The sequence below is a fragment of the Cinclus cinclus genome, chromosome 3 (genome assembly GCF_963662255.1).
Source record: "Cinclus cinclus chromosome 3, bCinCin1.1, whole genome shotgun sequence".
NCBI classification, from domain to species: Eukaryota; Metazoa; Chordata; class Aves; order Passeriformes; family Cinclidae; genus Cinclus; species Cinclus cinclus.
In genome coordinates this window covers 2119606-2144216 of record NC_085048.1, presented here as the reverse complement: position 1 = coordinate 2144216, position 24611 = coordinate 2119606, and the positions used below count along the sequence as shown (strand labels likewise).

The 24611-nt window shown below is 43.2% G+C and overlaps 1 protein-coding gene across 9 annotated transcripts in view; it reads right to left on the bottom strand.

Moving 5' to 3' along the window:
• HMBOX1 (homeobox containing 1) overlaps positions 1 to 24611 on the bottom strand; it is a 50986-nt gene that overhangs the window by 8460 nt on the left and 17915 nt on the right. For all 9 annotated transcript variants that reach the window (XM_062488373.1, XM_062488374.1, XM_062488376.1 and 6 more), the window contains exon 5: positions 18947 to 19100. In XM_062488373.1, the coding sequence (XP_062344357.1) occupies positions 18947 to 19100 (154 nt within the window). The remainder of the gene's footprint in view (positions 1 to 18946; positions 19101 to 24611) is intronic.

The window sequence follows — 24611 nt, the reverse complement described above, 5'->3', positions numbered from 1 at the left end:
GAAATCAGAGCATGAAGGTACCAAAGCAGTTCCACTAAAAGGTGTCAGCTGCCTATTTAAGCATCACTCCTCCAGAGGTACCAGACACAGTGGATTTTATGGATAAAGTAACATCAGCCTGCACTTATGTCCACATGGAATGAAGGAAACTTCCCAAATCCCTCAGATAAATGAGTATTATCTTAACATTTGGAATATTACAGGACCCTAATAATAATAATAATAATAATAGCCAATAATAGGACACCAAAAATGCAGGCAATTCCATGGATATCAGAGTTAAGATTGACAAGTGAAGCATCATCTCCAAAATACCACAGGCCTGATTCCTGAATTTATTATCATTTATTTATTATCTATCCCTTGTCAGACCCCCCAGGTTAGGGAGAAGGAGCTGTTTAACATTTATTTTGATCCCTGTTCATATATATTTGTTAATATGTACACATCCATACATACTTTTAATCTCTCCATTATGCAAAACCCCACAAATAAAGCAGAGACAGATATGGTGTGGAGATGCTATGAGATTGCACAGGACCATTTCTACGGCCAGATTATTTTTTTAAAACCACAATTAAAAATTTTTCAGACTTCCTCAGAACAACAGACACATTGAGTACAGCACGTTTCTAACAGTATTTTTTCTGGAATAATTGGGATTTTACTGTACTTTATATGCAGTAAACATCCTATAAAAGTTAAAACTGTTTCCTGTTTTACCTCATTGAATCGCTCTGCAAATTTTAATGAACTGATTTACATTCCACAGAGCTTATCAGATCTGCATTAAAACCAACAAAATGTCCTGTTTACTTCAATGGACTTTGTTAATCACACCACGAGCACAAGGGACTACCACTGTTTTTTCTGTAGATTATCCATATTATATAATCCTTGGATTTCTTTTATCAACTTTGATCAGCAGCAGGTCCGGCTGTTGGACAGCTGCTCTGGATTTGAAAATAAGATATTTATTTCCTTAACTGTAGAACATTTGGAAGTAGGAGATTCAGGCATATTGAGGCAATTATTATTTTCCACTATTCATCCAGTGGATTGGCCCCAATTACTTTCTATGGAAATCCAGATTCTGTTCCATACAGGAACTGTTTCTGTCCAAACTTTGAACACTCAGATTGAATTTCAAGTCCCACTACTTCATCCCCCTGTTCACAGAGACATTTACAGTCTCAGCTATGCCCAAAATGGGCTCCTATTTCCAAGTTTCTGCTCAGCAAGTAAGAGAAATCACACATCAGCTCAGAGAGCTGCACCACTCATGAACTTCCAGGTGATCTGCTGGAAGAGAGCAAATGGAACCACAGGAACAGCTCAATCTTCTCTAAATGGAGGGCAGCTCTGCCTTAAACTTTAGTTCAAGTGCTGGAAAAGCTGGGAGTTTGTCAGCCAACATTTCCACTGTTAGAGTGAAATAATGGCTGAAATTAAGGTGAGTGAGGAATCAAAGGAGGAGTTCCCTGACACAGGATTGGTGTCTTTGTTCAGCTTTATGAGAATTCAGGATGAACATCACACTCTCTGGACATGGTAATTTTTAAAGTGTATTATCTCCTTTTCCAAGTCTATCCCCTTTCTGTGATTCCAGCCTTTGAGGTGAAGTATGTGTCTATCTCAGCTTGAAAATCTCTGTTCAAAGGGGTCACGTTCTGCACAAAAGTGCATTTTTGAGGAATGGAGAGCTTGGAAAACAGAGCAGAAAAATGCTTTTTCCAGTAGCTAGTGATGGAAGCAGAAGCTCAGGATCCCAGTTCAAAAGCCCCACGACAATATTTCAGCTCTCCCACCTACAGAGCACTGCCCTCTGCCCAGAGCTAAGAATCATTTCCTCTTTTAAGCACCCCGAGCTAAAGGAACATCAAGAGATCACAGCTGAGAACTGCTGCTCTGTTATTTACATGAACATACTGCCTGCCCTGGAGTCCTAACCAGGAATCCAGGTCAGCACCACACGTACAAAAAGCAACATTTATGGAAGAAATTACAAAATACATAAAATTATCAATCAGGGTGTCCTTGTACTGCCCATTCTTGTTGATGCAAGAAACTGAGACACTAATTAAAGCATCAAAGACAACACTGGAGCCTCTTCTTGTCACCTAACTCAACACTGTCCCTTTACCAAGCCACATCCAGGCTTTTGATGCCTCCAACAAATAACAAAAATATTTGCTATCAACAATGAAACCTCAGGCCATGCTTACAGTTCTCTGGGATAACAGGAAATAACCCTGTGATGGAGAAAACTTCCAGAACTGGACAATGAATGAGACACCTCTTCTAGGAAGTGAGGGAGTTTTGTGTATTCCAATAATTTCTGTGATTCAGAAACTGCTGAAACAGTAATTCTTATCTCTAAACATTTTACAATTGAGTTATAAAAAATTCATCTGACTGACATTTTTCATCATTCTGAAATGTTTTCTTTAAACTCAAACAGGAATTTCTTATCTCATGTAAAATGTCTAAAAATTTCTACAAGAAAAGTGATTCTCACTAGAAAACGTGAAATTCTTCTCATCCTAAATCTCTGATTTATGAAAAAGCATCAAAAATCTCAGTGAGCTGTCACACAGGTGTCCTGGTCATTTTTAGTGGGGATCACAAAGCCAAGTGAAAGGAGAACTACTGGAGCAGTTAAAACTGTTTCTGCAGCTGACCATAATTTTAGAACCTGTCTCTCCTTCCTCCTGCTGGATTATTCCTTATCCTCATTAATGATGTGACCTCTCCTTCCCCCACACATTCAGCCTCCCTATAAACTCGGCCAGCCCTCGACTTGTGCTCCCCAAAACTGAATCTTCATCTCAGAACTGAGTCCCAGGATGGTGTGGGGTGGAAGGGACCTTAAAGATAATTCAGTTCCAACATCATGCTATGGGCAGGGGCATCTTCCACTATCCCAGGTTGTTCCAACCCAATCCTGGACACTTCCAAGGATCCAGGGGCAGCCACAGCTTCTCTGGGCAACCTGTGCCAGGGCCTCACCACCCTCCCAGAGAAGAATTTCTCCCCAAAATCCAACCTGAATCTACCCCCCTTCAGCCTAACACCATTCTTGAGGCCATACAGCTCCTCTCCATGACCATGTTGTGCTTTTAGTGTTTGAAGGAGTGCAAGCTGCTTTTATCGGAGCTCATAAACTGAAAGGAAAAGGTCTCACAGCTCCAGGTAACCCAAAATAGCCAACTCTAATTGCTGATTTTCCTCCTCAGCCTCCAAATTCCCTGTGCATAAACTCTACCAACACACCACATTTCAAGGTCTTGTGGCTGACGTGCCATGACACAAAGCACAACTTTTAAAACCTCCCACCACGTGGCACTCGAGGATGTGGCTTAGTGGTGAACATAGTGCTGGTTGATGATCTGAAAGGTGTTTTTCACCCCTAATGACTCTATGGTTTTATGTTTCTATGATTCCTGGAAAGTAGATATTTAGATGGATAGATAGAATAATTAAGTTTTCAAGACAGGGAAGCCATAGAAAAAAATTCCAGACTTCATCAGTGACTATTTTGTTTGCTCATGCAGAAGTTGTGAAAACACTGTGATTTTTTTGGACTACAGTTCTTCTTGCAGTAAATTAATTATTCTGCCTCTAGTTCTGTTTCTTATCAGCCAGGTACACAGGGAAAGAATGCAGGATGTCTGAAATTCCCTTCACAGCCACAAACCTGTTCACAATCTGAAAAGTTTCTGAAAGCTACAGATGAAAAATATGAAGAAATATGAACTTAAAAGGAAAGAAAAAAAGAAAAGGAGCAGGCACAAGTAACTCCTGCAAAGGCACACTGCTTTCTAGACAAAGGGCAGCTGTCAGCTCAATACCTTCCATGAAGAAACCAAATGATCTCTTTTGTAGAAAATGACAGTGGAGGATTAAAATGAAAAGTGGCCAAATAATTTACATGAGATGAGAATCCATATGATGGTAAAGAATGTAGATATCCTTGAAGCCGTTTCATTTCAATAACACTGAAGCCTAGAAAAATTGCAGATTCAGAGAAACCCTCTTTCTTTCAGGGATAATGTGCTTAGGACAATGATGGAGAGGGAATCCATCTCAGCCCAGGGCTCTGTAATGGAAGGAGAAGCCTTCCCCCGACTCTTCACCAAGGTGCCCCTCTCTGAATTCCTGCAATAGCTGCCAATCTTTTTTTTTTTTTCCCCTTCAATTCTCGGGGCTGAGATATCAGATGCATTAAGCAATGCCTCAGTAGTGTTCCTGATAATCCACACTGGAAGTTTTGTTGCTTCCTATCAGCTTTGCAGCTGCCAGGGAACTGTCTGAAAGTACAAACACGGAGTGGCAGAAGGACGGGTGGGGTCGGTGCTTTTCCAGATAAGGAAAGAGATAAAGCTCCCCCAAACTGATCCAAAGATCCCAAGTTGAGGAAACGCTTAGTTTACAGCAGGACCTAATGGTTAAAACATCCAGGTGTGGCAGGGGGTCAAAGTGGAGAGGCTCAAATGTGTTGCAGGGTAACAATTCACAGTGCTGCTGCAGCTGAATCACTCAGGTGAGGTCACTCAGGTATGGGGACACAGATCAGCCTCACTGGAGGAAGGATAAGTGACCTTGCAATTAATGGGAAGCAAGAATACACAGATGGATATTGACTGAAGAACAGCAGATGTGCTGCAAGCTCAGTCCCTCACTTCACTTGGTGTTTGCATCCATGGGCTCCCACTTCCAACCCTGTGGGAGCTTCACCTGCGAGTGAAATATCCTGGAACTCTTGTTGGGGCCCCAGCTGGAGAACAAAGAGTCACAGAATGGTTTGGGCTGGAAGGACCTTGAAGACCCTCTAGTTCCCACCTCCTGCCATGGGCAGGGACATCTCCCACCATCCCAGGTTGCTCCAAGCCCTGTCCAACCTGGCCTTGGACACTTCCAGGAATGGGAGATTCACCTTCCCTGAAACTCAGGCTGCAATCCAGCTTAACACAATTTAATCACAGAGCAAAGGGAATGATCCCATCCTCTCCTTCATTCATTCTCTTTTTGCAGGAATGTTTTGTGCCTGGCTGCCTCCCTGGTCCAGCTCCCCACACGTGCCAAGAGCAGTGGATGTGCAGCCAAGGGAGGCGGGAAGACACGGCTGGAAAAGCAGCTGGGCTCAGCTCCTTCTTCAGCACATCCCAAAGATCCTCTCCAAGGGATGATGAAAGCAAAGGCAGAGTCACAGGCTCGGCCACCAGCCCAGAGAGGGATGGAAAAGCAGAACTGTCCAGCTCCCACCCCTGTGGAAGAACAGAAGCTTGTGCTGTCCCCAGGGATGGAGCTCCCTGCCAAACCCTCTGGTGTCTCAAAATACATGAGGTGAAAGCTGCTCCTCTGGCTCTGATAAGATGCCTGTAATTTCAGCTCTCTATCTGGTTTCCCTCCCAAGAGCTCCTCTGCTTTCCACTGACAAGGTACAGAAAACACTCAAATGTAGTTACCTATTTATCTCTCATTAGTGCATTTATCACCCCAGTATCACCCAGCAGCCAGAGGTCACTGTTCCAGTCTTTGTGGCTTTTAGCAGAACTATTATTCAGGCTGTCAAATCAATGGAAATATTTCTGAAGTTAGTCTGTCATCTGTGCCTGAGATCTTATCTCGGCGTGGCATGAGACAGACTGTCAAAGAAGTGACATTCAGAGCATAATCTCATCAGAAAGTGTAATGACTGGTTTATTTCCCAGTAAATACTGGCCAAGAATATCACTAATGCCATTCTCAGCAAGGTCAGCAGATGACACCACCAGTTTTATCTGCTGATATTTCTACAGATTCCCTAGTAACGACAAGGGTGTCAACTAAACACATGATACAAAGTCATTTTTATTTCTGACAGCAAAATTAAAGCTCAAAGATAACCCCTCCACAGATAAACTCTGATGGAGCTGAGAACTCCCCCCCAGGACTGCAAAATATAACCAGGCAAGGATGGGAAGTGCAGCTCTCTAGATGAACTTCAGCTGAGGCATCAGCTCAACCAGACCTTCTAAGTAGCAAAACAAATCTAAGAAAAAAAATCCCTAACCCCAAAAAAATTACTGATAAATATGATGGCTGCAGCTCTCTGCTGTTTTTTCCACAGCACCATCATTTAGCCAATGGATTCCACAGGTCCAAGTCTTTACAGGAATGGAGAAACCACTGCAGGACTGCAGCCTGACCTCTTCTACAGCACTAGCAAGAGGTCCCTCAGCAATTCTGGAATTAAGCCCAGATCTTCTGTCTAACCTGCAGAGACATCCAGTCACAACATTAAAAACTGGGGGTTTATCCAATGCAGAATCTACTGTAACTTTAAATCCCCTTTGGAAACAAATGTTAAAAATCCTCATTGTTGAAAAATCTCTCTCATTCCCAGCCTGGGCTTTCAGGTCCAGGGTATTGCCACACTCTGTCCAGGGACAGCAGAGTTTTTAAGCCTCTCACTCTAAGAAATGTTCCATTCTTGGATTTCTTTTCATTGCAAGTGCAAATCTGGAATAGAGATCTCACCAGCACTAGATTACTTAGAGCACCAGACAGAGAGAAACTGAAATATCTCACACCTCAGGATGTGTCTGCATATATAAATTCCAGAGCCATGACAGTACACATTAAAAACCCTCACACAACAGAGCTGACCCTCAATTCTGGTTTTACAAGTTGTGTCTAAACTCCAAGAGAGTTGTTTCACTGATGTTTCTTAGCAGGAACCTTCTCTGCCATGTAGATTAAAATGCCATAAATATGCCTTGCATGGGAGTGGTAAAGCAGAATGACCTTCAAAGCTAATAGAACAACGAGGTTTTCATTTTTTCAACATCACTTTCTCAGAATTCTGACAGTGGTCTCCAGGACCACAATCCTATCAAGCTATTAATATTATCCTAAAATTTGTTTAGAAATAGAATTAATTGATAATAGCTCTGAAAGCCTCGTATTTGCAAAAGATAATCTGTGCCTCCTAATCACAAGCACCCTACTGTAGAGATAATTAACAATTAAAAAAAGAATAGTTAAGACATCGGAGGTGGTGATTTACTCTTCCTCGTAATTGGATTTGGTGATAAGAGCATTTTTGAAATTACACAACAGGCCTCTTCTGAATGGCAAGATCTGAAGTTTGCAGCAATTTGAAACACACAGGTACCTTCAGCTTAAGGCACCTTGAAGACAATGACAGCTCAAGTTTTGAATATCCTTAAATTTACTGGCACGACCAGAATTTCAAAGCCAAGAGAGTTCACTACATTGTTCATAAAATGTAAGTGGGCATTTTTTGAAGCCAGCATGTGACCAACACATCGAGACAAGATAAAATGAGAACTGTCCTGTGATATTTCAACGAGGTTGCTGTGAGAAAACAGCATCTTCAAAGCTCTTCCTAACAAGGCATCTAAGAATGAATAATAGAATCTCTTTTTCCCTTTTTATTTACTTGAAATATTTCAACTGAGACCTCTATGCTGCAGGGATATTTATGTGCATTAAATCCGCTGGACTTCGTGAGTGATAAACAAAACTTTTCTGCAAACAACTGTGAAACAAACATCTCATCTTCATTTTTTAACGTGGTACAAGGCAAGAGTTATTTCAGTTGTATTTTGGATTATCTGGTCCACAAAAGCAAAGCCAAGGCAGGGTCAGCCCATGGGTGAAAGATCTCCAAAGAGGGATGAGGCACTGCAGGGATCAGCCCTGGCCCACCCACTAGGAATGGGCTGTTCTGCTGCTGGTGACCCAAAATTCCAACCAGACAAACTCTTAATCAGCACTGAAGGTATTACAGACACCACTCACAAGACAACAGTGGGTTCCAAGGCTTTATACTGCAACATAAATAAACAGCAAAACTTGGTTTTTACATTGCTCAGTGCAGAACATCTTTATTTGCTCTCTGGAACAAAATATTCTACTCAGCAGAGCCAGCATGAGTTCTCAGCTCATCTGGCTGGGTACTCCTAGAATGGCCTATCCCTGCCTCAAAGCTGCTTCAGTGGGAAGCTGAGCCCTGGATGTGTGTAAATAATGTCAGTGTGAGCACCAAGGTCCCTCAGGTTGTCCCCACTTTAGCCTCAGTAAGGTTTTACCTCTTCTGGATGGGAATCTTGGAGCCTCCCTTTGTCCCAAGCCTCCAGTCATGAAATTTGGGATTAATCTTAGTATAAAACTGACAGCTCCCAACATCACATCAAAATTTTCCCTCAAAAATCCACAAGTTTTTGTTTTCAGTTTCCAATCTTGGACCAGACTTGTTTCAACTCAGCAGAGCCCCCGGCTGCTGCTGCATTTTCAGAAAATAAAAATTAATCCCGCCAAATGAAAGGATCCTACAGCATTCCACAGCCAAGGCCAATTCCTGCAGCACCTTAAGTTATCCAGCCCCTGGATACCCAGCACCTAAAGTCAAGATGAAATATGACTTTGGGCTCAATTTCCTAACATCCAGTATCTGCAAGATCTGGGCCAAAATCCTTATCCCATTAAGTGCTGCACAGCCAGGTAACAGAAAACGTATTTAATTTTTTAGTGTCAATCTATTCTGTACCTTTAAACCTAAATACAGCACAAAGGATGGACAGAAGCAAAGGAAAATGAGAAATAATGAATTCTGCAATGCCAGTGGATTAAACTACTAAAGTGCCAAGACCAACTTCAGGAGGTTCTTTGTACACAACACAGCACAGATGGAGATTTAAGGGAAGTTTTAAGCCATCAGGAAACTTTGAGATCTTTAAAGATTATTTCTCAAACCTGGCAGCAGCAACATCTTTTTATTTGCTAAGCATTGCTCAGTGACCATTCACCATCAGTAGGGAGAGGAAATAGTTGAATTTATTATCCTACTATTTTACAGGGGGGTTTTTTTGCCTACAGGATTGTGAATAGTTATCTTGGAAATAATAAGGTCCAAAGACTCAAAAGATTATTTCATTTACCAACACCCATCATGTCTTGTATTTTAAGAGCACTTTTTATACCCAGATCATCAACTCCTTTAAAAGCATTTTGAAATTGGTTTTCATCTTACTCTTTAATATTATTACAAGAATTTACAGGTAGAACAGCAAAGTTAAAAGATACAGAGCCAAGAAACCAGATTAAATCAATCCACAGCTCTTTACTCCAAGATTTGTGCTCCCTGCCCTGAGCCATGGTTTTTGCCATGTGTTTGAAGGTCATTGTCACCCTTGCTCAGATCAGCTGAGTTTCCTGAGGACAATCCTTTTAGGAGACATGGCTTAAACACTCCTGGTAGTAAAGCCCCAAAAACAAGTGAGGAATTGTTGACCAGAAAAACTGATTATTCTTATCATTTCTGGACTTTACTGACGTATTCAATAAAGTAACAAAGGGGAAATTATTCATGATTTTAGAAAAGACAAAGATTAGTATAATTACGAGATAGGGTAGAAAGGAAATATCTAACTAAGAGGAGGCTGAAAATTTAAACTAATGGCATGGAAGACAACAATCAGGGATACTCCTGATGTATCATCTTTGGAGCATCTTAAAAACAATTAATGATCCTGACAGAAAGTCTGCACGTGGTGATGAATCTGCTGAGACCAAAGTCAGAAGCCACATCAACACAGTGAACTGAAGCACCATAAAAAGTAACAGAGAATCCTAAGGGCAAGAACTAAACAGAAATTTAACGGTGCAGCATCCAAGGTTACCCACTTTGGGAACAACAACTTCAGAGGCACAAAAAGATCATCAGCTGGGAAGATCAGTTTTTGTGAAGTCACCGTGACCAAAAGATACGATGCAACAAAAGCACCAGAAAGGCCAAGCCTGACATAGCTGAGGATGCTGCTACTCCCAGTCCAGAGAGAAAGGCATTCTAAAAGGCACTTCTATGCAGCTGGCAGAGTTCCTCACATACAGCAAAGTATTCAAAACAAATTAAAACTTACATGTCCTCCAAAGGAAAATCAAACGAATAAGAAAGTTGTGCTATCCTGCATCACCAGAAAAAAAACACAAAAAACCAAAAACCCAAAAAAGAATTTAAAAATAATCTAGGATGTGGTAGTGACTTCTGTGGCTAAAGCCCATATGGTTCTCTGACAGAACATTCTTTCAGGCTGTTTAAAGTGCTCCACAGTCTGACCAAGAGCCCATAAATACATGATGCAACAGCTTAAGAGTTTGACTTGGAATTTTCCTCGCTCACTTCTCCTCGTAATGACTCTCTTTATTACTTGTGCAAAGACCTCACATCTGTTACTCCATGGCAGAGAGTTTCCTCTGGCTGAGGTAGGGTTGGACTCTGTTCAGTGCTGAGCTGCAGTCAGAGTCAGCAGGAAGGCTCTGCACAGTTCTGCAAAGCAGGAATGGGAAGATCCAACCACACTCTGGGCTGGATGGTACTCCTGGATCCTCCTTGTTGACAGGAGCAGCCAAGCCCTGGCTCCAGCAAAGCCAGAGGTGACAAAGATGCCAGCCTGGTCCTGAATTCCCCCCAGATCACTCAGGAAGTTAATTCTGTAATTCACCTCAGTGGGTTTGTTCCAGGGATAACATTACACACGGGTTGGGTGAATGCTGCTGGGAGGGGTAACTCTTCCCCCAGCTTGGAGCTGGTTCTGGACAGCCCAGATATTATGAACAACCAAATAAAATGCAGCCTGAACATGCCAGGGGCCACTTCACACAGTTTGTGTGACAAGTTTGTCACGGTTTTCCCTGCATCCTGCATCCACATTAAAATAGCTGAGAAATAGCAATTTAGCTGATTAATACAAGCTTTTTGTTCCTAATTCCTTCTGTGTCCTTTAAACAGGACAGTCACACTGCCGTGAAGGACTGAGGCAAATCAAGAAAGCCCAAAGAGAGAGAAACCACAGCACCAGACTTATATTTTTACAGTGCTCTTACAGAAGGCAGCATCTAGAGGTCTCAACATGCCTGCAAAGTGCAAGAAGTTCTGCCTATGAACTCAGCACAAGCCCTTGACTCACCCAAGTTGTGCCCTAGAACAACTAACAGTTACATTAAAAACCATTCTGCAAGGCAAATTATTTATGCTGGATAAAAATAAAGATGGCATTTTTGAAATTCACAGTAATTAACAATCCCACAACTGAACTTCATTTGTTATCTTGGCATTAAGCAAAGCACTGCATGTAGAAAAGAACAAATTCCAACTCCTCATGTATACATGACCAGGTCTAAAACAGTAGCAGCTCTTCAGGAAAGACTACTCCAAGAAGAGACATTCTCAATCAATACACAAAAGTGATCAGCAAAAACTACATGTTAGGCTGGAGGTCAGAGAACAACAGGACTTGGATTTAGCTGCTTGTGCAAGCTGGAATATTCACCCTGGAAATATGGAAATCAGCTCTGCGTGGGTCCCCACTCACCTGCCCTAGGTCACTAAAAATTGAATGTAAGAATAGAAAAGGTCCAGAGAAGAGTGACAATTAGTATTATTAGAGGCAAGGGAAGCCTTGGTGTCTGAGAAGAGATAAGAGAGTGACTGTTAAGTTCAGAGAGGAGATAAATGAGCAGCACATTGATAGCAGCATGTACAGAGAATGATCCTGGATAAATGCAATATTCTGCCTTATTCTTTCTCATGATACTCATGCCAGAGGGACCTTTGACTTTTTAAACACATTTTAGCATATAAAATGAAACTAGGTATAATTAGTTCTCCGGAAGTACCCTGAAGACCTTAGCAAGACTTAGAAGGAATTACATATTTATGTGAATAATAAGAACACCCAGAGCTGCAATAGCAGGATTAAAAATACAGGATGGGAGATAAGAGCTTTTGTCCACAGCCACATGGCTGCTGGCCAGGTGTGAAACAGGCACAGGATGGAGAGGGCAGGTAGGAAGAATGATAAACACCACAACCATCATCACCCGGGATGAGATCTTGCTTGTCACCTTCATGAGCAGGGGGGCAGAACACTGAGGATCCAAGCTGCAGAGTATCTGGACTAAAGGAGCATTCCCATTCCTAAAATGTGGGTTTGCTGCACGAGCCAGTGTTGTTACAGATCAGACTGACAAAGCTGCTTCTTCTAAACGTTGATTTCAGTTATTCTGACCTTGGCAGATTAAAGAATTTTATCTGAAGCCTGCTCAAGGAGCTGCTCCTCCTGCAGATCATCCTTTTATTATTTTTAAAAAGAGAGAGAGAGAGAACACAAGGATACAAAAGGCACATGAGCTCTCTAGAAAGCAAAATAACTCATCAAGTGCTGGATCCTTGAAGAAACCAGAGTCTGGTGAGGCTCTGGACAGACATCCTTGCATTCTATTTTACTGCCTGCAATCTGCCAAACAACTGGGATTTGCTTACAGCTGATTAGAGAATAGGAAGCTTGTATATTATGCATGTCTGAGAGGGAAAGAGAGCTTGATCTAATGCAAAATAAGGCAGATCCTGTGTGCCAAGCAGAAAATGGCTGCTCTTGCATTTTATAAAGACACAGAGCAATGACCCTGAGCCAAACCACTTGAACCTTCACACAGGCAGATGATTCTTGCCTGTGTCTGAATGGTAAAGAGAACTTTGCTGGGTGCCTTTGCAAAGTGCCTTCGCTCAGATCTCGAAGCATTTCAGGAGCACAAACAGCAAAGATCCTAAAAAAAAAAAAACCCCATTCCCTGTGTCTCAAAGGACTTAATGAAGTTGAATCTCTCCCTGGAAGTTGCTGACTAACAAACACCTTATGACAGGATTGAAAGAGCTGGAAAAAATATAAAGAAATCACCTGATGTTTCTCTCTGCATTAAGATCAAGTAGCTCAGAACCTTCCTGAGAGATTTCAGTTCATTTGCTCCTGAGAAATGTTCTGTAGCTCCTATAGGTAACCTGCTTACTGCTGTGCCATTCCTGAAGTCAGTAAGTTTTTCTTAATGCCAATATTCCTTGGTAACCCAAGAATTAGAGGCTTTTGGCACTTTTCCCTTGGCTTGACTCATCTCCCAAGCTGGTAGTGGATATTTTACAGCTGAGAACAGCGTGTCACCAAAAGGTTCAAGGACACCCGAGGGTCACAAGGATAGCAGACATAATTCCCAGCCCTCCTCACCTCCCAGCAAACGCAGGAAAGACAAGCAGCATTCCCAAGCCAACCCGTGGCCATTGTTATATTGATGAGAAGCTGCTGTTCTGTTTCTAACAATGCAGCAGCCTAATGGAAGGGGCCAAAGGACATTACTTCCTGCTCTGCTGTCAGCTTGGAAAGAGAGAAACGCAATGAATCCCAAACTTAAATCTCCTCCAAAGCCTTGCACAGGAAACTTAGATCCCCTATGGGGCCGGTATTAAGGTTCTGCTGGAAGACATAACTAAGAGTAATGGGATGAAATTAAGTAAGAAAATTTCCTAACTGAATTTCAGGAGCTAATAGAGCTCTCGTGCTCCCCAGGGAAGCCGTGGAAGCCCCGGCGCTCAGGAGAGCTGCAGTGAGAGCGCTCTCACAGTCGGAAGGATTTCTAACGAGGCACGTCAGGCCTCATCTCACTCGGGGCCGCCTCCATCCCCAGGGCACTGCCTCAAGAGCAGGGTGGGATGTGCCTCTTCCAGCAGGGGAAATGATGCTGAATCTCCCAGCATCATGATGGGAATGCTGCAGTGACTGGTCTCGGCATGGAGATGACCTTCCTCAGCTTGGGTCCGATTTGGAGGGGAAACAAAAGCACAGCTGGTTAAATCGGACAGAGTTAGGCAGTGATGCCACAGTAATCATGGAATTGTGGAATGGTCTGACTTGGAAGGGACCCTAAATCTCATCTTGTTACAATTCTGACAGCCCTACTATCCCAGGTTGCTCCAAGTCCTGTCCAACCTGGCCTTGGGCATTGCCAGGGATCCAGGGGCAGCCACAGCTTCTCTGGGAATTCTATTCCAGGGCCTCCCCACCCTCCCAGGGAACAATTCCTTCCCAAAATCCCACTTAACCCTGCCCTCTGGCAGTGGGAAGCCATTCCCTGAGTCCTGTCCCTCTATCCCTTGTCCCAAGTTCCCCTCCAGCTCTCCTGGAGCTGCTTTAGGCTCTGGAAGGGGCTCCAAGCTTTCCCTAAATTCTTCTCTTCTCCAGAAGAAACCGCTAATTCTCTCAGAGGACAGATGCTCCATCCCTCTAATCCTCATGGACCTAATGCTCTCCTGTACCTTGGAAAAAATCAAAGGACCCCTTTTGCACGATGCCAGTACAACCATGCCTGTAAAGGAATCAGGAATTCACCCAACTCAAGCCAAACAAAATCAGAACAAAACCAAGCAGACCAAACATCTCCATGGAACCACCACCTTTTTGTTAAACTTCCTGAATTTCCTGGTGCCCCAGCTGTGCATTCCTGTCCTTTGCCCCAGCACAGCCCTGGCACAGCAAGCCAAAACAATTCAGGAAAATGCAGAGGGAAATAAAAAGGATTTATTTTTCCTGAAGCAGGCTGAATTGGCTGCTATTTCCATCAGACAAGAAACATCTCTGGCACAAAGCAGGGTGGCAGGAGCAGGGAAACTGAGGAGGAGGAATTGAGAAGGGTGGGGAGGCAGGGTAACACCTAAGGATGAGCTGGTGACAAACTGTTAATTCAGCTCAGCTACAGCACGAAACTGTACCCCCTCTATCTTGGGAAATCTAAACCCACTTCTCTTCTGAATAAAGCCAAGTGAAACATCTGACTCTGTTTTGCCACCTAGGAAATGGGGATAATGGGGATCTATAGCATCTCAGTCTTATTAATCTAAGTACACCTTTACAAAAGGAGCTTCAGGAGCACAAACAAGTGTTAAAATAAAAACCCAGAGCCATAAAATCAAACCAAATAATCCTCAACCAGAAAGCAAAGTCCCTGCTCCCTAGACAAACTGAAATACATTCTACTGATGAATTATTCACCTTGTTTAGGGCAGAATTTACAGTTATTTTAATTTAATCTTTGGATAAAGTATATACTTAAAAAACAACACTCAACTCCCCATCTCAGTCTTTAACAGCACTCATGAAAAGTGCCTTAAATGGGTCTAAAATCACTGATTCTGCTGCCAATCTTAGTTATTTTTTTTGCCTGGAAAACAAGATAAACCTCTACTCCAACATATGATTAGAAGAGAAGCATAAATCATGGGGGGGGGGGGGGGGAAATAATAATAATAATAATAAAAAAACAGACTGACAAGACAACACAGCTTCATTAGAAAAAGAGAAAGCCCTAAGGGAATTTTCAATTTCATACTTCTGATGAGAAGGGTTGAAAAGAAGAAGCAAAGCAGAGAAAAGAAAAAAAAAAACCAAAAAAAAAAAACCAAAGAACCCACAACATTATCTATGGGACAAGACGTAACAAAAAAGGAACACAAAAGTGAACCAGAACGAGGCTTTCAAGTTTAACCTCGGGTTTGCACAGAAAGGACTCTTGCAGTCTTAGTTCTGCTCCCAAAGGAGGGCAAAGCCACACAACAACATCCACACACTCAAAACTCAGCATATTCCATGAGCAGGAGACTCCAGAAGAGAACAGGTCAAGGTTGGCATCAGTAGCACTGCAGTTGTCTGAACCACACCTAGTCTGCAGTTAAATATAGGACTTTACTTTCTGGAACCACTGCTCCTCTTAACCTTCAGAGCATAAATATTCAGGGAGATATCTACAGAAAAATAAAAAGTAAAGGGATAAAGAGAACCAAATCTATTGTCCAAAAAAAATCTAAGACCAAGGATTAATAAACTACCCTGGGAAGATTCCAAAAAAGCAGTGAAGGCTGGAGAATTGAATTACAGAAACCACAAGCAGCATCCTGGAAATCCAGTATAAACCAATTAGTTCCTTTAATACACATACCCTGTACTCAGACCCTCAGGTACATCAGACATATTTCATGATATGGCCCTAACTCTAATCTTCATTCTACCAGGTTGGCACCAACATAGTAATTAATTGAACTGGATTTTTTTTTTTTTTGTTGTTGATTTAAAGCTGCTTTTTTTTTTTTTTTTAAAGAGAAACTACCCCTTCAACCCTCACCTTTCTCATTCATTTCATGGATCAAATCCTGACCAGTGCTGTGTATTTTCAATTGGAGAGTCTGGTCCTAAGAAACAAATTCCTCAGAATTTTGCAACCACATTCAGATTCTTCCCTTGAAGTGCTCTCAGATGGTTTGACACATGGACTTCTAGCAACTCCAACTTTTACCAACTGAATCCAAGGCAAAAGCAAAAGCAGGGGGCACAATTAAGTGATGGAGCAGGTCAACACCCTCATCTTCAGCCAAAAAATGTTTACACAGCATCACAGCAGGATTTCCCAGGGAAGGAGGAGTTTTGCAGAGATTCCACTAAACCCTGGATTTCATCCTCTAATCTTCAGGCATTAAACTAAACCATCATAGTTCTAATTGCAGAGAGGAAGGTGCACAGAGCCCTCCTCTGAGTGCATTAGTGGGATGGAATTGTCTCCTGGATCTCTGTTTCTCCTTCCTGGACAGGTATTAGCCCAAATGAACGAGCATTTCCTGAGGTTCTCAGAGCAGCAGCTCCAAACCAGGTGCCTAAATCCTTGAGTGTACCAGCATCAGAGCCAGAAGCTGCAGGACACACAAACACAGCGCACCAGGAGTTGCATTTCATTTCATTCTCAGTCCATTAAACTGAGATGCCCCCACTCAAGAGTCAAAACTTAATCCTGCAGAGGAAAATGCAAACTACCAGACAAATGGCAACAGCCAATAGGCAAATGCCAAACACCATTTTAGTGGCCAAATGCTTATTTCTGACCCTGGGCATTCAAGGGAACCTGATCTGCTTGGGTCAGAGGGGTCTGGTTATCTTCATCCTGCTGCTGCTAGGAGTCATATCATGGCCAAGCCTAGAAAACTCCAGTGACCTGTAAGTGAAATTAGTGACTTTTTCCTAAGTGCTCCCAGAAGAGCGTTTTTCTCCCAGTCTTTCAAAACTTGTCACATAAAACAGCTCATCCTTACAGCTCAATGAGGCCTATTAAAGCACAGCAGTTAAACAACCATACTCCCATTGCTTTATGGTGTAGCTTTATTGTCACACAACACTTTTACTGTGTTCTTGCCTCAAGTAAAACTCCTCAGCTTTGCTTTCTGTGAAACTCAGCACCCACAGTGACCCAGCCAAGGGCTTGGCAAATGAGTATTAAAAGCCAGGATTAAAGCAATGTGGCAGCAGCAGAATAAGGAGAAAATCATGGCAGCAAAGACCTTACAGAGCACAAGACACAGAGAACAAAACCCAGAACAACAAAGAGTAACTTAATGAAAAATTAGATTGGGTGATTATGTGTCTTCATTCACAACTGGATGATTTCCAGTGTCAAGACTAACTTGATTCTTTCAATACCCAAACCCAAAAATCACACCTTTCTAACAGATGCACTAAACCACCACAGTTTTCATTTCTAGAATGTCCCAGCAGAGACTGGCTTGAGCAAAGAGGTGGATGAGGAAAGGGTGGCTTGCTCAGCTCTCTATCAGCAGTCTCCCCAGCAAAGGACTCTGAGGCACAATCAGAGTTCAAACAGCAAACACCAGCAGTTACTGCACTTTGGGTCAGACAGAAAGCAGGAAGAAAAACAGCCATGCCCAAAGAGCTCTAATTCTACTCCCAGCAATCATTTCACACACAGAGCTGTGGTGGTTCTGTCCTTCTGCACACACAATCAGGACAGTCAGACAAGCATTTCAAAGTGCTAAAGATCCTGTCCTGTCCCTTGTTTTGCCTCTGTGGAGGGGGACACTAGAAAAACACACTATCAGATCACAGGACTTTGCATTAGTTGGGTCTAACAAAGCAGAATAGATTTTAAACATTTATGTTATTTCCTTTGGGGAAATATCCAGGCAAAGCCAAAAATATCAATGCCAGATAAAATATCAGTGCCAGGCCAGAATAGGGAAACAAACATTTAAGTTACTGGTTCCAGTCCTGCAAAGACACAAAAGTGTGTCCAGCCTGTTCCTGGGGGAGCTCAGGATTTCAGTCTTACCTCAGGCAAAAGATGCTTTCCTGCTCCTAATCAGTTCCCAAGACCCCCATGCAAGCAAGAGGAAAGGGAAACATTAAATAAATGGTAAAAGCACATCCTACAAATCTGCTGGCTGAGATCCTCACTGGGGTACCCAGGAGGAGTGTAGCACACACAGTCATCCACTCCTTCCATGGGAATGAGGCTCCTCATGCTCTCAGAGGGGAAAAAACTCCACCCAGCCATTTAGCCCTGGACAGAAATAAGCATTCATCCCTAAACTACATCCAAGTTCCCCAGCCCCTTTCTACTGTACAACATTATCCATAAAAGAGACATTCCTGTAAGCAGAGAGAAAGGCAAAGCATGCCTGGGCTCAGAGAGGAGAGCTGGGAGCTCTAATGATCACCTCTGCATATGGATTTGAAAGATCCACTTTGCTCTGTGCTGCTCCCAGCTGCTGTAAAAGGGTTCTAAGAGCCTTTTTGGACCAGGAATCTGCTACTTGTTAGGCAAAGTTCTGTGTCCTTAACAATTACAGCGCTGCCGAAATACCGGGACCCACTTTAAAGCACCACGAGGCATCAGGAGGACAAGTCAGGAAAGTGGAAAGGAGAAATGCAGAACGGAAAGAGCTTGCAAGACTCTCCCAAGAGAGCCTGGATCAGGATAAGTGGAAAAGTTTCTACAAAAGCAAAGGAAGAGCTGAGCACCAACATGCTCGGACTGAGCTAAGGACACGATATACTAAAAAAAAGGAGAGAGATACTGTCCAGAGCAGTGTTACAATTTTTTAAACAACACAAGAGGCAAAACAACTCCTCCTACTCCATCATCACAAATCAAATTCTTAGTCTTGCACGAGGCTACAACACATCCACGGAAACAACGGCGGAGAAGGGAAAAGGACCCTTGTCTTGGCTTTAGAAGCGCCATCTCCAAACCCCCTCAGAGAGCCAGCACATACCTCTCCATAACAGCCAGGCACTCCTTTCTCCACGTGAACCGACTGCCTCGCCGTAGTCTGAAGGTCCCAGAGGTAGCTGTGACTGGGGGAGGTGTCTGTCTCCATTCTGGCTCTTCTATTGGGATGGGAGCGGGTCTCATGCTTAGTGTAGCCCCTAGGGACAATAAACACTGTGTTTCCCAGAGGGTTAAAAAGTCAGGCTCAGCCTCTCACTCCTGCTTGTGGAAAAAAAAAAGAAGACAAGACAGGTGATGAAACCATTCAAACTGGAAAAAAAAATTAAAAAGTGTTATCAAAGATGCCTTAAAGATACACAAAGCCAGCTAGAATTCCCATTTCCCAACCTCCAAGGCAGAAGGGCATGACCATGGAAATCCAAGGAGCTGATGGGCACTGACGGGAGGAAAATCTGTCCTGTCTTCATCAAAAGGATCACACAGAAAGGGTGAGCTGTGCCCCAGCTGGGATTCATTTAGGTTGTGCTGCCACCTCAGCTGTCACAAAATAGGAAATAGTTTCTATTCAATTATACAGTAGTCTCAGGAAGCAAAATGGAAATTTATATCAAAGGTATTTCAACACGTCTGAAGAGCTGAGGAGATACCTGAAGCATCTCTACCAATAGAAATACACCCTGTGGCCTGGGCAAACATGGGCTCACAAGTGCCAGGGTGCCTGAAAAAGTCACTGAAAGCACATTAACATCACAACCTTCCTCTCCTGCTCCCCTTCTGTGGATGTATTTCTCCTTTCTGTGAGTCTGAGCTGGAAAGCATCAGGCACGAGACAGGATTTGGCAAGATGCCTTCAGGAAAGGCCCCTTTGAAACTTACCCCTGATCCTTTCCACAACAGCCTCTCAGTTAATAAATCAAGATAAATCAAGACACTCTGGGGAGATCGATCTTTCCTACATCCCTTGGTGAGGATGGGAAGCTGAGATAGGACATGAGGACAGAAACCAAGGTATGTTCTGAAGGACAGCTTTGTGCTCAGTGACTTCCCCTGCAGGGAAGAGAGAGCTGTTCTAGAGTGCAACAAAAAGAAAAAAAAAAAAAAAGAAAAAAAAAGAAAAAAAAAGAAAAAAAATGTTTATGAAAAGATAAATCACCACCTACACCCCATAAACATCCTGAGCTCCAGTGGAATTCCTGCACTGAGCCAGCCTGCACAGATCCAGGAGAAGGAACAGCAGTCCTGCTCACAGTGTTGGGCACACTCAAGAGCAGGGCAGTGACAGCAAACCCCTCTGAGTGCTCAGGCTTACTCAGAATTGTTGGGATTTAATCATCAAAACACACAATGTTAGTGCAACAACACTGCTCCTCTAATACACAGAGGAGTGAAAGGGTCAAGGGAACCTAAGAGTTTAACCAATAAACAAATTACTACAGCTAAAAAAGCAAGAAATGAGCTGTTCAGGCACTTGGCCGTGCTCCTTTCCAGAAATGCACACGAAGTCTTTCCCTTCCTGCCAGGGGGCTTGCATCTGTGCTAGGTAGTGGAGCCCAAAATAATTTATAAATGCTCCCCAGGAGGAGTCAGCAGGAAGTGAAGCCCACAATCTCTGCCTTGCACACACAAGGCACGGTGCCTCTCCCTAATTCCCAGCTAACGAGCCTACACAGATTACTAGGTTTCATTGAAACATGAAATATTTCCTATAGTGCCAATTTACTGGGAGGCCATTTCAAGGAGAGCTCCTTATCTAGTCTTTCTGCCACTTGCACAGTTTAGGGGGCTGGGTGGCTATCAAGTTGCCAGACTTTAGATACACTTCAAAAACTTAAAAAAAAAAAAAAAATTAAAAAAAAAAATTAAAAGAGAAAGAGGAGAACAGGAAAAGAAATTAGCTTTCCCTGCATTGTGCTAGCAATTTACTTTCCCGACCTGAAGATTTGAATTCACAGGGAGAGTACAGGAGTATCAGTGATGCCTCACATCGAGGCAAGAGATGCAGAGTCCTTCCATTAAATTTGCCTGAGATTTTTCAGACAAAGGTTGAAAAAAAAAAAATCTGCATCGAAAGCATAAATTTTCTGCTGCTGCTACAGGTATGTTCACGTACTGAATATAATACAGTTTTTTTGTTTTAGTAGCCTTCCTAGATCAATTCAGCCATTTCTCTTTTCTATGGGGTAACATCAATATCAGCAGCAGATAAGAGAAGAATATGCTGAGAATTACAAGCAAGTACCCCCACACAGCAAGAGAGGAGGATCTGAATGCATAAAGAGGCCCAAAATGGGCTTGGATGAATGTGTGGAAAAAAGGTAACATGGGATGCTCTGGGCTCCTTCCAGAGCCTAAAAGGGTTCCAGGAGAGCTGGAGAGGGACTGGAGACAAGGGATGGAGGGACAGGACACAGGGAATGGCTTCTCTCTGCCAGAGGGCAGGGATGGATGGGATTTTGGGAAGGAATTGTTCCCTGGGAGGGTGGGGAGGCCCTGGAACAGAATTCCCAGAGAAGTTGTGGCTGCCCCTGGATCCCTGGAAGTGTCCAAGGCCAGGCTGGACAGGGCTTGGAGCAACTTGTGGATAGTGGAAGGTGTCCCTGCCCATGGCAGAGGGAGGTGGAATGAGATGACTTTGATGCCAAATTTATCATTTATGATACGCACATTTGATAAGGAACCTATGGAGCTTTTCCTCATCCCCCTCTCTTCAACGAGCTCCCGTTTATTCTGCTGCTCCAACACTCCATCACAATATTCTCACCACTCAGCTCCACTTCTTTATAACTTAACAAGTCACATCCTAGTCACCAGTTCAGATTCTTTTTTTAAACCCCTCAAACAGCTTTTAAGGAGAAGTGAAACTTCTCTCCTGAGCAGGCAGAGCGGAGAAAACGCAGCACAGGGTTTTCAGTGTACGCATCAAACAGCAAGACACCTCTGAGGGGTGCAGAGGTGAAGTGCCTGGGAAGAGCTCCTTTCACACACAGAAATGAAAGGAGACAGCTCTCACTCCCTGCCAGAGCTCAGCACCTTCTCCTGCAGCACTTGGTTTTCTCGGTGAATTTTTTGTGTGACTGAGGATGCTGCAGGCAGGTTTGGGGGAGAGAAGGCAGGAGAAGTGCTCTCCAACTGGAATGCAGCTCTCTCCACGTTCAAAATTCCTCCTGGCCAAGGCCTGCACATCCCAGACCCCATCCTGAAGGAAGGGAGTAGCTCTAAGAGCATCCCATGCACTCACTGCTTCCCATCCCAGGGCTCAGGCAGGCCCTGCCACGGAACAGTCACAGAAAACCTCAGGCGTCTCCCAGCTCCAAGAAACCATTTCCTGGCAAGTTTTCATTTGCAGCAAGTACCTACTGTACATTATCCTGGTAAGAACAGATGCCTCACTGTATTTTTAGCCAGCTGACCCCAGATCCCACAATAAACACCTTTCGGTCAGAGAGAGCCACGCTGGACCGAAATCAGCAGCAGCACAAGGTTCTCTACAGAGCCCATGGTGGGGAAGAAAAGGAGCAGAGCAGGGACTGTTTGCTCTGCAGCTCTGTGGAACAGCACATCACCAACCATCCCCTCCCTTCCCAGGGCAAACCTCGTGGGACAGCCAGCCCCTGCTTTTGGGTTGGCTTTTCTTTCATAGCTGAACAAGAACTGCTATGAAAATAACAAAAGAGATGCTACGTCCTGATAATAACTCCCTTTCATTTTCCCTTTTGTTCAAGGAGGAAGAGCCCATGGTTCTCTCCAAGGTGACCACAGCTGCCTTCCTATTAGAGTGGCAGAAATAAATACCCAGCCTAAATGGAAGCAGTCTGTATCCATCTGTAACTTTAACACATCACTTCGAGGTGCCAGCTTTGGTTTGCACTACGCAGAGGCAAGAGACAAGCTGAAGTTATTCCATAACAAACTTCCCACACTGCCCAACACCTCAGTGCCAGGGAAACTAATCAGGCTAACAACTACCAATCTAAAAAATATATAAAATATTTAAAACCTATGGGCCCTGAAAAAAGTACTTGAGAACACAGCAGGACACTACTGGCTTCTGAAATATATAAAATTTTTCAATTGCCAAAATGCTCTCAGTTCTCCACAAAACACAGGACGGACAAGTGGTGCCTGTGTGAAAAAAGCTCCATCTAAATGAAAAGCAACCCTATTAATTGGAATAAAGACCTTTTAAACGCCAGCATTTAGTATTGACTTCTTCCTTCCCACAAAAAAAACCAACAACAAAACAAAACAAACAAACCTGCCTTTCACCCTAACTGGCAACTCTTTCCAGAAAACTTTACCATCAGTAGCACACTGGAATTCACAGCATTACCATTAACTCTGACATCACTCTTACCAAGAAAACATTGATTAAGACATTTTTTTGTGCAAGATTATTGCATACAGTGGGACGAGTGGGTGTTTTTCTCTTGTTCCATGAGACTTCAAGTCTCCTTTGCAACATTCCAGTCTGGTGCTGTCTGAACACCCACCACCAAGGACAGGAGAAATGCAGAAACTGCCCATGCAAACCAGCAATCAAACCAAGGCAAATAAACAGCACATTCAAGAGCTCAAAGCCAGCTGGAAAATAATGGAAGGGATGGAATTGCTGAGTCTTGTCCATATAGGACCAGCATCTGAACAGCAGCAATGCCCTAAAATTGCCCTAAGGCTCCCCAGCACCAAGTCCTTTGGTTGGCAGATGCAGCACTGCTTGTGGATGATTTAAAGCATCACATAGGACATTAAAAAAAAAAAAGAAAAAAAAGAAAATATCTTTTGATATATTTTTAAGTCATAATTTACTTGTATGAGCACAGTAAAAGACAGGTCCCGCTGTGAGGAGCTGAAGGCAAGGCAGGGGTGTCACTCACAGGGAAAGGTCTCACCTGTATCCAGGAGATGGGAAAGGGAGATAAAAGATGAATTCCACAAGTTGCACAGAAAAATTGGCAGAGCCAAGGGAAAGTCTGCCAAGAGACCCCAGTCCTTTCCAAACAAACTATTCCCCCTTCACAGTTTAGAAACTGATTATATCTGCTCTCTAGTCCTTCACAACTGCCTCAATTTTAAGTTTTCTTTCCATTACTACACAAATTCATTCAAAAAATGGATTTACTCTGAAGACCCAGTTTTTCATGATAAGAAATTACAGAAATGGGGGAACCAATAGCTCCCAAAAGCCTTGCTTTGCCCTCTGATAATTCAAACCTGCAGATCCTTCTGCACACAGACCTGACTTTCCTCTCAAAGGACTGAGATTTCCCTCCCAGCAGCTTGAATTGGAAAAGATGGGATGTATGAGAACAGAAAACCAAATGCCACCTGTAAGTAAGTGAGCAACTAGGAAAAAACCACATGGCAGTCATTTCATCTCTCCAGTTTCTTTCAAGGAGGACAATCTTTTACACCCTACAGAGAATGTGGTGATGGCATCACTTTTTTGGGAACATGACATGAAGCTCCACTGATTTCTGGCTCTAAGGAGGACACCAGACCAGCTACTCTGTCTATTAATCACAGGATACTCTTAAGTGCATACCCAAAACTTCAGCTCCAGATTGGCTTTTTAACAGTGATTTAAATCCAGGATTCTCTGGACAAGCTTGGTTAACTCCCTTTACACACTTGTTCATATTCATGTTAATTATCCTTGGCTACCTGGTCTGACCTGCAATATAATAGATGGCAATAACTCAAAGCAATGG